Source organism: Heptranchias perlo, chromosome 10 (genome assembly GCF_035084215.1).
Source record: "Heptranchias perlo isolate sHepPer1 chromosome 10, sHepPer1.hap1, whole genome shotgun sequence".
Lineage (NCBI taxonomy): Eukaryota > Metazoa > Chordata > Chondrichthyes > Hexanchiformes > Hexanchidae > Heptranchias > Heptranchias perlo.
Genome location: NC_090334.1, coordinates 55029112 through 55044956, shown reverse-complemented (window position 1 = coordinate 55044956; position 15845 = coordinate 55029112). Strand labels below are relative to the sequence as shown.

At 41.4% G+C, this 15845-nt stretch overlaps 1 protein-coding gene across 8 annotated transcripts in view; it reads left to right on the top strand.

The window, feature by feature from the left end:
* Positions 1-15845, top strand: part of LOC137326578 (MAPK/MAK/MRK overlapping kinase-like) — a 136282-nt gene that overhangs the window by 108100 nt on the left and 12337 nt on the right. For 6 of the 8 annotated variants that reach the window (XM_067991822.1, XM_067991816.1, XM_067991819.1 and 3 more), the window contains one exon: positions 4311-4496. In XM_067991822.1, the coding sequence (XP_067847923.1) occupies positions 4311-4496 (186 nt within the window). Of the gene's footprint in view, positions 1-2707; positions 4121-4310; positions 4497-11714; positions 11800-15845 lie in introns of those variants that run through there. The other 2 variants (XM_067991817.1, XM_067991818.1) reach the window with 2 other exon arrangements.

Below are 15845 nucleotides of genomic sequence, written 5' to 3'. Positions count from 1 at the left end.
TGACTTACTCAGTTTGACCAGCTAATCTATTGTTCTACCATTAAAACAAATTACAAACTTTTGTTAAAATTACCTGAAATAAATATAAAATTAGGTTTTGCAGAAGCATAAATTTGTGGCATATTTAAATGATTCAGGAAGTTTTAAAATTAAAATAGGGACCCTAAATTAAATTTTTAAACATTATATGTTAAACACTGGTCTGGTCTCATGTTTCGTTAACGGACTTAATATTTAATTATTTAATATAGACTTAACAATGGACTCTGAATTACATTAATAATTGTAAACTGATTTTTTTTATCCAGGCCTAACATCTTACAATGTGCAACAAAGCTATTAATATCATTTACTACCCAAGAACAAGCAGGTGTTCATTGCATGGGTGGTAATCTGGCAGTGCGGATTACCTGCCCTTTAAAGGCACTCAATATTCGTTCCGGTGCCAGATTACTGCCCAGGTGACAAAGATGAAAATCTACTCCATTATTTTTCCACAAAGCTATCAATGTTAGCTTAAGGGAGATCCCACAGTCTGAGTATGCACAGTGTGCACATTTTCTAAGAATGCCTCAATAGGATTTGTTAGCCCAACTAGAAAAATGTTTTTCTTCAGCCTCATTTGGTTGTTTTCCCAATATATTTGAAGAACAGTTAGAAGACAATTTTCAAAAGCTTTATTCAGCTAAAGTTAATATCAAGTGATTTTTTTCATGACAGAGAGGCTGTCTGATAGAGATATGAAAACAGATTCCACTTTAAACACAACAGGCACTATTGATTGCACACCTGTACATGCCTTTGTTTATCTTAAAATTCCAAAACAATTAATTCTTTATTATTCTCAGTAAACATTGGGGTAGATTTTGTTATATAATGGTACACCATCTTTAAATTTAATTTGGATCCAGGCCTGTGATTATGCAGATGCTTATTTTTAAAATCACTTTAACCTTTATTTATGACAGACTTCATGTATACCAGCAAACAGCAACTTTGACCATAACAGCATGAGAGTAAGCCACTCATAGGGCAGTATTTATCATCAGGACATACTGATTATTTCTGTCATGGAAACCGAGCCAACAGAGGTTTCTGTCTTCTGTGGAGGATTCACTGTAGCTCCCAGCCTAGATGCATACCATCTCTCTTTATACCTTTCCTTATCACTATTCATAACACTTAGCATCCTGCTCCAGCAGCAACTTCCCTTTGTCTCACAGGCTTTACATAGACTTTATTGCATGAAGAAAGGAAGTCATGTTTAAGGAAATGGTTCCCTTTTGCTGAAATAACACTGGTATCCTTGCAATTTAAATCGGTAAGTACTAGTTACCCTATCACACAGCATATTCTTCCTGCAGTCAATTGCTGTCCATCCATCTGTGTCTGCTAATCATAAGTCTGATTATTATTCATTCTTAGGAACCTGTTACCTTCCAAGTATGCCTCTATGATCCTGTAGTGCAATATTTCTTTGCAGAGACATATATTACTTGTTTTTCCAACCTCAATACTCTTATCATCTTCTAACCACAAATTTCACTTCCTTATTCATTCACTTGCTCAAAAACAATCTGTTTAAACCATTTTGTTACATAACACTGCAAAACAGTAACTAGGCACTGAAAAGTTACTTTGAGACATTGTGGCCTAAGGATCACATTATCATGTTTGACAAATAAAAAGCTAAAATTTACAGTTATAGAAAACAAAGTCTAACGATGCTAAACTAGCAAATTCCTTCATCAGTCAAGTCAGCCATAGGTTATCTGCTGCTGCCCTGATTAACCATTTCCATACTGGTCTATTACAGTCTCCGTATCTATTATCCACCAATTCTCATCACTTATCACCTGGGCATTAATTATGGCTTGGGTGGAGCGCAGAGAGGCAATTGTGGTGGGTAGGATCATATGCCAGAAACAGAACCTGTTTGATTTTCCCTCCATTTGAATTAATGAAACTAAGGTCGGTGGGTTCTGTAACGGGCGTGCGATCCTTCCCACCTGATTTTCCTCTCTGCACTCCACCAAGGACATGCTTATCACCCATGGGGTAAAGCAAAAAATCTACCTCATTGTGTTTTGTGTATAACAGTATTTCAGTTTGTGCACAAGGCAACAGTTAGGCCACAGTTAGAGTACAGTGTGTAGTTTTTGGCACTACATTATAGAAATAACACATTGTAGACTAAAGCCAAAGAAAACATACATTATAGTTTTACCAATATGTTGGCAGGGATGGGATAACTATAGTTATGAGGAAAATCTTAAGAAACTCAGGCTATTTCCACTGAAGCAAAGGTGGAGGAGATTTAATAAAGGTTTTTAAAGTTATGAAGGGTTTTGATAAGGTGAATAGAGAAAGACCATTTCCTCTGGTTGGGAAGCTAGCGATAAAGGGTCGTCAGTTTGAAATTGTTACCAAGAGAATGAGATGAAATATTAGGAGAAATTTCTGAAGCGCTCACAACCATCTACAGCCAGAAGTGTCGAGTGGATGATCCTTCTCGACTTCCTTCTGATGTTCCCACTATCACAGATGCCAGTCTTCAACTAATTTGATTAACGCCACGTGATAAGAAGAAATGCATGTGCAGGGTGGACACAGCAAAGGCCACAGGCACCGAAAACATCCTGGCTGTAGTGCTGAAAAGCTGTGCTCCAGGACTAGCCATGTCACTAACCAACCTATTCCAATACAGCTACAACACTGGCATCTACTTGACAATGTGCAGGTATATCCTGTCTACAAGAAGCAGGACAAATCCAACCCAGCCATTTACCGTCCTATCAGCTTACTCTCAATCATCAGCAAAGTGATGGAAGGAGTGCCAAAAGTGCTTTCAAGCTGCACTTGCTCACCAATAACCTGCTCAACGATGCTCATCTTATGTTCCACCAGAACCACTCTGCTCCTGACCTCATTACAGCCTTGGTCCAAACAAGGCTGAATTCCAGAGACGAGGTTAGAATGACTGCCTTTGACATCAAGGCACCAAGAAGCCTTAGAAAAACTGAAGTGAATGGGGATCAAGGGGAAGTGAGACTGTTCACTAATGATTACACAATGTTCAGATCCATTCTCAATTCCTCAGATAATGAAGCAGTCCATTCCTGCATGCAGCAAGACTTGGACAACATCCATGCTTGGTCTGATAAGTGGGAAGTAACATTCGCGCCACACAAGTGCCAGGCAATGACCATCTCCAACAAGAGAGAGCCTAATCACTTCTCCTTGACATTCAATGGCATTACCATTACTGAATCCCCCATTGTCAACATTCTGGGGGGTCACTATTGACCAGAAACTAAACTGGACTAGCCACGTAAATGCGATGGCTATCAGAGCAGGTCAGAGGCTGGATATTCTGTGACGAGTAGCTCACCTCCTAACTCCCCAAAGCCTCTCCATCATCTACAAAGCACAAGTCAAGAGTGTGATGGAATACTCTCCAATTGCCTGGCTGGTTGCAGCTACGACACTCTAGAAGCTCGACATCATCCAGGACAAAGCAGTCTGCTTGATTGGCACTCCACCACCAGCGTACTGTTGCTGCAATGTCCACTATCTGCAAGATCTCCACCACCTAGAAGGACAAGGGCAGCAGGTGCATGGGAACACTATCACCTCCAAGTTCCCCTTCACGTCACAAACCATCTCAACTTGGACATGCATCGCCGTTTCTTCATTGTAACTGGGTCAAAATCCTGAATCTCCCCACGTAACAGCATTGTTGAGAGTATCTTCACATGGACTACAGCGGTTCAAGAAGAAGGCCCACCACCACCTTCTCAAGGGCAACTAGGGATGGGCAATAAATGCCGGCCTTGCCAGCGCCGCCATAATCCCAAAGAATGAATAAAAAAAGCAAGTTAATTTGTGGGAAGGGGATTTCGGGAAGGTCTCGCATTCAGAAGGCGGGGCAACCCCGGGGCAGGTGAGGCCTAAACTTTCCTTGTGGTTTCTCAACTACTTATTTTTCAGGATTTAAGCAAGTGCTTTTTTCCCATCTGATTAGCAGACTTATGACTTTGTAAATCATAATTAAATTTCCTTCAGAACCCTGGAGCAGATGGTCATTCACAGATGAAATAATTCTGTTCTTCATTTTGCATGGTGTTTGATTTAAATAAAGATTACTTTTTATGACAATTAACATTCTTTCATTTTAGGTGCCATTTTTACAAGTTATTATGCTAACCCATGTCTGATATGGATATTGATGTGAAGAAAAGTTCAGTGGGGGGATTGTAAAACAATTGTTAAGCATGCAAAATTTACTGCAGCACACAAACTATCCACAGGGGATTCCTATACGACGCCAAATTCCTCCGTATCCTGTTGAATTGCCAAAGCTGAATGTGCCATCTACAACAAAGATAGCTGGTTACCCCAATCAGACTTTAAAGTCAGTCTTTCCAACAGCATCACTGGCTGAAAATGGAACTCTACCCCAGGTGCCATCCGTACAATACATTGGAAAAAGCAAGGTATGATTTTGATGTTTTGCTCAATTCTAGTTAAAGAAATACCACAATTCTTTTCTTTAAAAAGTTCTCACGATTTTGCACATGATGCCCACACTAAGGATTTGTAAAACAGGCACTGTTCAGGCTAAAGGCGATGTCATAAACTGCAGTATTGTCAGAAACTCGGTATATTGATTCTACTCGACAGAAATATACTTCTTTTCAGATGTAGTCGTCAATTATTTGAATGAAAGTGTACATACCATGGGTAACCAGTTAACCCAACCAGGAAAATTATAGGGACATAACAGCTTCACATTGTTTCAGTTAGAACCCACTGCCATTCCTACCTCCATTACAGATGATAGCTCCATGGAGCCATTTTCATTTTGTTTTCATTGCTGGAGGCATGGATTAGCAATAAATCCACAAGGTTTCTTTCTGCTCCTATATGCGAATAAGGGAGGTGGATAATTTCAAGAACTATGTACAAACAAACTAAATGTTTTTTTGGTCCAATTTATTTTGTCCTCTTACCTCTCCACTCCTAAAGATGCTGACTCATACTGAGGTATGGGGCTCAAGTTTCAAAGGGTGGTGGGAAGGCAGCGGGGAGGGGGTGGTCAATGGGCACGCGGCAAACCCGGGTAACAAAAACTTACTGTTCCCCACGTGAATGTGAGTTAATCGGTGGCCCTTAATGTGGTTACCGGGTTTGCCGTCCGAAAGCTGCGCAGTGGGCGGACTGCGCACCTGCATGACAGGCCGTCAGCTGGAGCATCTACATTTAAAGGGCCATTGCTCCAATGGCTTTCGCTGGAGCAAAGACCAAGGACACACAATATGGAGCAGCACAGGGGCAAGGCTGCTCCAAAATTTAATGATGCCTCACTCCAGATGCTACTGGCCGGGGTGAGGAGGAAGAGGGAAATTTTTTACCCGGCTGACAGAAGGAAATGCCCTGCCTCTGCCACCAAGAAGGCCTGGCTCGAGGTGGCAGAGGAGGTCACCAGCAGCAGCAACATCTCCCGCTCCTGGGTCCAGTGCAGGAAACGTTTCAATGACCTAACTAGGTCAGCAAAAGTGAGTACACTTACTGATTCTCCTGCATTCCATGTTCCACATCACCACCCACCTTAAACTCATTCTGGACTGCCAAGAGTACTCCATCACATCATTCCTCACACCCACTTAAGGCTCATCCTCAACTTACCTGCACTTCCTCACCTCCCCATTTGTCACCCCACCACTACCGCTCACCCCGATCCTGATCCAGTGTGATGTCTCTGTCTCATACTCGCCCTCTGATGCACCTCTTTCACGGTCAGCCTCACCCAAAGCAATGCATCCTTCAGTTGGCCACTTCACCATGACTCACTCACACGCCTGTACTTTCTCCCCTTCTAGGAGATGAGAGCTCAGGGAATGCACGCGAGAGGGCGAGGACTGGAGGGGAGCCTCCATAAATAGTGGCCCTCACAGACGCAGAGGAGGAGGCCCTGCAGATCAACCGCACCCTCGAGCGCCTATCTGTCGGGGACGCCGAGACTGGCACCGCAAAAACGCCTGGTGACACAACTTTAACATTCATCACACACAACATGAATTGATGTTAACAATGCTTGGCATGTTGAACACCTCAGTATGCTCATTGCAACATGACACATCTGTGCTTAATACTGCCTTCTGTTCTCTTAGAGGCCATTCAACAACCGCAGTGACGGCGGAGGGCAACTCCTCACACGAGCTCCAGGCCTCCGAGGGCGCACCATCACATCTCAGTGAGCTATCCACTAGTGCAGATACTCACACCTTGGTGGGCCCTAGTAGTCAGTTAGTTGGGTTGGCACCTGGTGAGTCACCACACACAAGTGAGCACGAGCAGACACTGGTGGCAGGGGCAGCTGTGGAGAGTGCGCTTCGGTGAGCACATTCCTCTCCAGGCTCTGCTCAGCTGGACGCAGATGCTGAACCCCGGGGCCATCCTTTAAAAGGAGAATGATCGAGAGACAGCAGCACATTTGCGAGGTACTGGAACAGGTGCCACGCACACTGTCCATAATAGTGCAGAGGATGGAGGAGTCCAACTCCTGCATGAGTGGAATGGTGGCACAGTTACGGGAGCCATCGGACCCCTCCCTGCCCCCCCCCCCCAATCCTGATGGTGTCAGTTTGAGGGGATCCGGAAAGTTGGTCATTATGTATAAACAGAAGAATTCTGAGTGGAAACCAAGAATTCTCAGTCTAAACACAAAGATCTCCCAGCCAAAAGTTTGTCTGAGAGAACTCCGTGCCCTGCTGCAATAACTCACCTTTTATCCCCATCTGTCAAACAGGGATTTAAATGTCCAAATGGCTGCTGGCTGAAACACGACACCTTCAACATGGAGTGTTACACACAGGATGGGAAACACGCTGAGGCAGAATGAAAATCCTTTCCCAGCCTCAATCACCATAAAATGAAGTACTTTAACAACTTTAACTATCTTAACAACTGCTTTAAATATCAGCCCGCCAGCTTTAATTGCCGGCAGGACTTCCAGATTCCTGAAGCGTGCGCGCACAGATGCGTCTGTGAAACGTGGAAGTCAGCGGGTTGGAGCTGGCTTCCTTACCCGCTCCAAATTTTCCCAATTTTCGTTGCCCCCAACGCACCCGGACTTCCATTTGAAAATTGAGCCCATTGTACCAGATATTATGGCCCCATTGGTTCTTTTTCATGTGACTGTCTGGACAGTGAATGTTATGAAGTTTTTTTTTTAATTAAGTGCACTCTTATCCGTATCTGGCATTCATATATGCACACTTCCAGCAGGGGTTATGTATAGTTTCCAGAAGTAGTAACATTGGGCAATATGTTTTTTAAACTATCCTGACCCAGGAATTGTGTTGCCTCCTGCCCCCCTGCCCCCATGCTAATTCAGAAGAGTCTAGGGTTCATAACATGGGACTTCTGCATCTGTATCATTCCATGTCACATCATGCAGTGAGTCATTGAAAATGGAAACTCTTGCAAAGGAATTTTTTTAAATGTTTCTATTTTGGAGCAGATAATACATACCCGAAATAGAGTAACCCTCAAAATCTTCCATCCTAACGGAGCAGTTAAAGAAGATAAGTTACGTATTCAGGTAGAATTCCTATTTGTTGAATGCATTAGGGTCTTTCTAATTCTCCAGTTGGGAAAACAAGAATGAAGGTTATTTAAATAGTGCCTTATCGGCCGAGTATCAATGTAACTCAGTTGGTAACACTCTCACCTCTGAATTAGAAGGTTGTGGGTTCAAGAAATTGTGCACATAATCTAGGCTGACACCTCAGGACTATACTGAGTGAGGTACTATCTGTACTATCTTTCGGATGAGATGTTAAAACTGTTCAGGAGGTTGTATTCGAAGATGTCTGCCTGTTCAGGAGGATATATTCAAAGAAGAGCAGGAATTTCTCCCAATGTCCTGGCCCACGTTCCTCCCTGAATCAACATTACTAACCAAAAAAAACCCAGATTAAATGGTCATTCAACTCATTTTCTGTTTGTGTGATCTTGCTGTCCACAATTAGCTTCTGCATTTGCTGATATAACAACAACCTTTCAAAAAAGAAATTCATTAGTTGTGAAGTGTTTTGAGATAACCTGAGGATGCAATAAGGTGCTATATAGATATGAATTCTTTCTCAAACATTTCACACAATTCATTATTTTGAATTGCAGTGAATGTTATATAGGCAAATTGGTTTCAAAGTTTATAAATTTAAAATAAAATCACATTTTAAGATCTTGGTTAATTTTCATGCTCTTTAAAATGAGGGATGCAAGAATTGGGAATGCAGTTTTCCACTTTGAACACCCACTGCCAAAATTGAGCAATACCTGATCAGGTATAGCACAGCCAGATGCAGAGTAAACCACCCTCTACTCTATCCAATTAGCCCCAATATCAGAAGCGCAACCCCAATTTATCAATGTGAATTTCTTTTCTGTTTGCACTAATCTCTGTGTTATGCTCAGTGAGTTTACCAAATTGTGCTAAATTGTGGGAATTTATGTACTACGGGCACGTGTTCATTAGGAATTTAGTTCAGACCGACCAACCTTATTTCACAGAGGCTTACAGCTAGTACAGAAAAAGAGAGATGAGTTTTCATTACATCAATCTGTGGTGCTCTTATCACACTATCTTTTACTGTAATTCATTATTTTCCTAGGATAACTTTTTCCATTCCTCTAACAGTTTACAGGCTTTTAAAACTCAAACTTAGTGACCACTCTTGATTTGCCTCATCATCTTCCCTAATTTTCTGACAATTGTATTGTCCTGCACTATGAGCTTGGTTACTGACATGTCTTCCCTGTCCTCTATCATCATATGACATTTTGAAGTGCAAAGCCTGCTCCAATCTTAGTACAAGAGGTCAGCACAGCTGACTTATCCACTGGAATGTAATCCTGGCTACCAGAATATCAAAGCTTGGTTCTTCTCATTGTGAAGACATGTCAGGGTCCAGCCAAGCATAAATCGCTTCTACACTCCCAGATTAGATAGAAAATTGAAGATGAGAAGGAATGTTTGGAAGACACTGCTACTTTTAACTAGCAAGAACTGAGCCATGTTCTACAACAGCTCACAGCTGCATCTTGAGATAATCTCTTTCAGCATCAATCAGCCAATGTATCTAAGACCTTATATAAACACAAATGGGGGAAGATTAACTATCCATGGTTTGAACTAGGAGATTTTCTCTGTAAAATGATGTGATGTTGAATGAGAAAAGCCATATCTATGGTGGATAATCTAACATTATTAAAAAATTAAATTTCACAGTTAAGTGAAGGTAAGCTTTCAACGTAAAGGACTCTCCCGTCTAATTAACAAAAAACAACTTCCATGATTCTTATTTGGTAAAAGAAATATGATTTCTATTGTTATCCGCATCAACTACATGATGTATTAGCTAATTGCTCTATGGATACTGATAAGGAAACAGAGACTTTTAATAAAAATTGAGCTCATTTAATCACAAAACTTATTTCTTAATTAAGCAGGAGAACACTTAATAGGTAGCCGAGATTTAAAATTCAATTAGCTCATTGGATTCTGCTGTTTACTAAATTTTCAGTGTTCTGCCTGTATATATAAAATCAAGTATATATGATTTTAATTTTTGTATATTAATTTGTTTTCTTTTGATTTTAAGTTGCTTTATGTCCTATTACAAACATCCTTTGCTAGTCCAATGCTCGTACAATTTAGAATCGTAGACTGGTTACTGCACAGAAGGAGGCCAATCGGCCCATTGAGCCAATGCCGGCTCTTTGAAAGAGCAATCCAGTTAGTCCCATTCCCTTGCTCTTTCCCCATAGCCCTGCAATTTTTTTCCCTTCAAGTATTTATTCAATTCATTTTTGAAAGCCACGATTGAATCGGCTTCTACCACCCTTTAAGGCAGCGCATTCAAGATAATAACTATTCACTGCGTAAAAAAAGTTTTTCCTCATGTCGCCTTTGGTTCTTTTGCCAATCACCTTAATTCTGTATCCTCTGGTTCTCGACCCTTCTGCCAATGGGAACAGTTTCTCTTTATTTACTTTTTCTAAACCTTCATGATTTTGAACACTTCTACCAAATCTCCTCTTAACCATCTCTACTCTAAGGAGAACAACTCCAGCTTCTCCAGTCTTATCGACGTAACGGAAGTGCCCTCATCCCCGGAACCATTCTAGTGAATCTTTCCTGCACCCTCTCTAAGGCCTTCACATCCTTCCTAAAGTATGGTGCCTAGAATCGGACAGAATACTCCAGTTGTGACCGAATCAGTGTTTTATAAAGGTTCAACATAACTTCCTTGCTTTCTCAACCTGTCCTGTCACCTTCAAGGATTTGTGCACATATACCCCCAGGCCTCTAAATTCCTACACCCCCTTTAAAATTGTACCATTTAGTTTATATTGCCTCATCATTCTTCCTGCCAAAATGTATCACTTCACACTTCTCTGCATTAAATTTCATCTGCCATGTGTCCGCCCATTCCACTAGCCTATCTATGTCCTCTTGAAGTCTATTACTATCCTCCTCACTGTTTAATACACTTCCAAGTTTTGTGTTATCTGCAAATTTTGAAATTGTGCCCCTGTACACCCAAGTCCAAGTCATTAATATATATCAAAAAAGCAGTGGTCCTAGTACCGATTCCTGGGGAACACCACTGTATACCTTCCTCTTGTCCGAAAAACAACCATTCTCCAATACTCTCTGTTTCCTGTCACTTAGCCAATTTCATATCCATGCTGCCACGGCCTCTTTTATCCCATGGGCTTGAATTTTGCTGACAAGCCTATTATGGGGCACTTTATTTCTTACTTGTGCATACCATTATCAGTTTTTGCATGTATTAGAGGAATCAGTCATAAAAGGAACATATTTTTCCTTGGATGCTAAAGGTTTGTAATTGGTTTTCCAACAGATGTACCTGCTTGCATTCCCAATTCACGATGTTTGCCCTATACTATATGGCCCTGATATTTATGGAAAGGCCGGGAGGGGTGTCGGCCGATCGTGGGGAGGGAGGCAGATTAGCTTGGAGGGCTGGGGTGAAGCATTCCTGCTCCTCCTGGTCCACAAGCAGTGCTGGAAAAGCACTTACCTGCTGGATCCAGCAGTTCTTGCCTCCCTTCAGCTGCTGGGTTTCCCGAATCCTGGGACATTATAATTACCAACCCGCATTAACACATTATAATTACCAACCCGCCTCTCGAGAGCGGGTTACTCGCCCAACCCCCAACCCACCCTGGTTAAACTGGAGGTTGGGGCGTTCATGGTAGGTTGGGTCGGTTTCCCATTTTTAAGAACTTAACACCATCCCCCCCCTCGCCATTGTCCCAACTGTCCTGGGGGTTAAAATTCCCCCCTATGGCTCTGATTTTCAAGTTTGTATCCCCATGTGGTTATTTTATGTATGGTTCATTGTGAGAAATACTTGTTTATAACATTCCCATGATGGCTTTGACTAGTAAGATTGACCAAAGACTAATTTCTCCAGGAAGGAATTCCTCAGTTTGCCATTCAGCTATGGCACTTTCCTATGGCTAGAGGAAGAGCTTTAGCAGGAATGGGTTATGGTGATAGGCCCAAAATACATGTGGATTTAGAGGCAAAGCCTTCAAGGACCTTTGGGTGTATAAGAAAGGAAGGAGCATTATGTTTGTCTTTTTGTCTCTTTCCCTTCATCCCCTAAAAATAGGAGGACCCATTCAATCTTTCTACTCTTCAGAATGAGGTTGTGTCAATCAGGAAGACTACTGATGACCAGGGATAATTTAGTTTAGGTAAGATTTTCTTTTACATGTTTCTGGGAGTCCCTATATTGATATGGGGAGCACCTCATCACTGTACAACTATTTATTTTTCAAAAAACAATTAAAAAAGCAAATCAGCCAATACAACAAAAATCAATGTTACTGCAGGCAACACACTCCAAAATGCAAGAATAATGAACATAGAGAGGGGGAAATACCATCTTGAAAAAAAAATAGATTTACACCATTAACTCAACTGATTGATTTGATTAAAAAAAGAGAAAAACACAGTAGGCATCTATTACCAAATTCTAAGAAAAAATAGGGAGCGGTATGAGAAATTGGTTTGGTCTTGGACAAACTGGACCAACCTATTAAGGGTACGGAATTATACAAATGTATAAGAAGGGGTTCAACAGAAGGGCCTTAGTGCATTAACTAAGATGTCACAAAAGAATACATCCAGACACAGAGATCCACACCAAGCACTGTGAGTTATATCTATTTGTGCGGAAAAAGAAAAAGTTGGGAAAAAAGTTTAAACAGGAGGTAGAGGCAGCCGTGGAGGTGCGGAAGGCGGGGGAGGGATGGGGAGGAAAATCAACAACTCATCACTGAATGAAAATACAGGGTCTAGAAATTTCACCTCGGAAAACAGGGACAAAAAAGGGCTAATTTCATGCCTCAAAGATATATGAAATATGTCCAACCCCTTGCATATGTTAATAAGAGGCTTATCGCCTGTTTTAGGACCCCTTCCCAAAATTGAACGTAGCTGCGCCGGGCCGTCTGTGTTCAGGAGAACCAGGTCTACGTGGAGGCTGCTACCAAAAAGGTAATTTTCTTTAAAAATTCAGACCTGAATTTGGAGCCAGGACGAGAAGGAGTGCTCCTCCCAGTTCCATAGCAGTGCCGAAGACTGTTGCCTGCCCTGTTCGGCTTCCTCCCGATCACCTACCCCCCACTTGATCCCAGAACTCATCTGAGGGCCTCTGTCAGGGTCGCAGCGGTCCAAAATTGATGTCCGCTTCAGCAGTGCCCACAGCTCACCGGTCTAATTTAAATGAGGCCCAAGGCCCAATTTTGATTGGGCCTCGGGTGTACTTGTTCTGGCGCAGGGATCATTCCAGTTCCCCAGTTCGTGCCAGCAGGTCAGCACTATCCAATTTCTACTTCTAAAATCAAAGGCCCAGACAAATAAATAAATATCAAATAAATGAGTGAGGACTTCAAACCTTTATTCTGCCAACTCAGGAAACCAAGTCCTGCTATCATGGGAGAGATGTCAAGGTTAGTGATGTTAACCTTAGTCAAGGTTAGAGAGATGTCAAAGCAGTGAATTGGCTGACAAATCAAGAAGAATGTGAAAGAAGTGATTAACCAGTCTCCAAATTACAGGGTGGCCCAGATCAATGGATGAAATTGCAATGGAACTGGGGCACTTTTTGATGTAACAAAACGAAAGTTACCAAGTACAGCAAGCAACATTTCTACACCTGCTCTAACTACAATTGATCTGTGAAGAAGAGATGCAGTCCTACATTGAATGAAACTAAGTGATATGTCAGTGCAGTCTGTTGAAGATGACACAAAGCATAAGGACTAGGACTACTTGAAAACTTATAGCAACTGGGGAAGAATCTTCATTTTTAGGACAATACCCTAATCAGCAACATGCACTGTAGTACAACTCATTCACTCAGAGGCCTGCCTCCTTACTAACAAGAGGGCAGAAAATACTACATTTAGTAATGAGTAATGAGCCAGCCTTAGTTAATAATCTAACAGTAAGGGAACATTTGTCTAACAGTGATCATAATATGATCGAATTCAGTGTTGGGTTTGAAAAGGAGAACCTTAACGCAGTTACTAAGATTCTAGATTTTGGTACAGCTAACTTCAACAGGATGAGACGGAGACTGATGACAGCAAACTGGTCAAAACTGTTATCGGGTAATACTACAGATGAACAGTGGAAGGTGTTCAAAAAAAGAATTCAGCTTAATACAGGCTCAGTATATAACCCTAAGGGACAAGAGCTCCACTTAACAAATAAAACAGCCATGGTCGACAAAAGAGGTGAGAGATAACATAAAACTAAAGGAAAGAGCATACAGAAGTGCAAAGAATGGTGTAGATCCAGGGGACTGGGAGAGATATAAAGAACAGCAAAGGAAGACAAAAAAGATAGTAAGAGCTGCAACAAGGGAATGCAAAAAGAAACTTGCGAGGGACCTCAAGATTAACACAAAAATTTTTTACAATTGTATTAGAAGATAAAGGGTAGTCAAGGATAATGTGGGTCCTTTTAAAAACAGATGTGTGTAATATTGCAAATGAAAATAGGGAAATGGCAGACTTGTTGAATAATTATCTTGTGTCAGTCTTCACGGTAGAGGAAGAGAATAATATCCCTGACATTCCAGGGAAACTAATAATGAATTAAGGACTGGAACTCACTAAAGTTAACTTAAGCAAAAAACAGATTTAGAAAAAATAATGGCACTAAAGACTGACAAATCCCCAGGACCTGATGGTTTCCACCCAAGGGTTATAAAGTAAGTAGGTGAGGAAATTACAGATGCTTTAGCCATAATCTCCCAAAGCTCTCGAATCAGGAATTGTCATTTTAGATTGGAAAATTGCAAATGTAACTCCATTATTTAAGAAAGGTGAGAGAGAGAAACCAGGAAATTATAGGCCTGTTAAGCTAACATCTGTTGTGGAGAAATTATTGGAATCTGTAATTAAGGAAAGTGTGACTGAGCACTTAGAGAACTTTGAGCTGATTAGAGAGAGACAACATGGATTTGTAAAGGATGGGTCATGTCTAATGAACATTACTGAATTTTTTGAGGATCTAACCAAAGTAGTAGACAGGGGAATGTCTATGGATGTAGTTTATATGGACTTCCAGAAGGCATTCGATAAGGTGCCACATAGAGACTGTTAGCTAAAATTATGGAGTTGTTGAGGCAAATAGCATAGATGCATTTAAGGGGAAGCTGGATAAACTAATGAGGGAGAAAGGACTAGAGGTTATGCTGATAGGGTAAGATGAAGTAGGGTGGGAGGAGGCTCGTGTGGAGCATAAACACCGACATAGACTAGTTGGGCCGAATGGCCCATTTCTGTGCTGTGCGCTATATGTAATTCTATGTAAAGCTCATGGAATTGAAGGAAAATTATTGACCTGGTTAGAAGATTGGTTAGGCAATAGAAGACAGAGGGTAGGGATAATGGGTATGTACTCGAATTGAATACAAGTGACTAGTGGAATCCCACAAGGATCTGTGCTGGGGCCTCAACTATTCACTATATTCATTAATTACTTGATATTGAGTTATCTAAGTGTGCTGATGACAAGGATTGGTGGCAGAGTATGTAGTGTAGACGGGAGCATAACATTACAAAGAGACATTGATAGATTAAGTGAGTGGGCAAAACTGTGACAGATGGATTTCAACGTAGGTAAGTGTGAGGTCATCCATTTTGGACCATATAAGGATAGCACCGAGTTTTTTTTAAATGGTGAAAAGCTAGGAACAGTGGAGGTCTAAAGAGATTTAGGGGTCCATGTACACAGATCATTAAAATGTGGTGGTCAGGCACAAAAAATAATCAAAAAGGCTAACATGTTAGCCTTTATATCTAGAGGGCTAGAATGTAAAGGGGAGGAAGTTTTGCTACAGCTATACAAAGCATTGGTTAGACCATGTCTGGTGTTCTGGGCACTGCTCCTTAGAAAGAATAAGGAGTACAGTGCAGATTCACCAGATGTTACCAGGGTTCCAAGGGTTAAATTATGAGGAGAGATTACATAAACTAGGCTTGTATTCCCTGGAATATAGAAGGGCAAGGGGTGATTTGATTGAGGTTTTTAGAATTTTGAAAGCAATTAATGAGGTAGATAGAGAGAAACTTTTTCTGCTGTGGGGGAGTCAAGGACAAGGGGACATAACCGTAAAATCAAAGCCAGGCCTTTCAGGAGAGAAGTTAAGAAATACTTCTTCACGCAAAGGGTGGTAGAAGTATGGAACTCTCTCCCACAAAAAGCAGTAGATGCCAGCTCAATT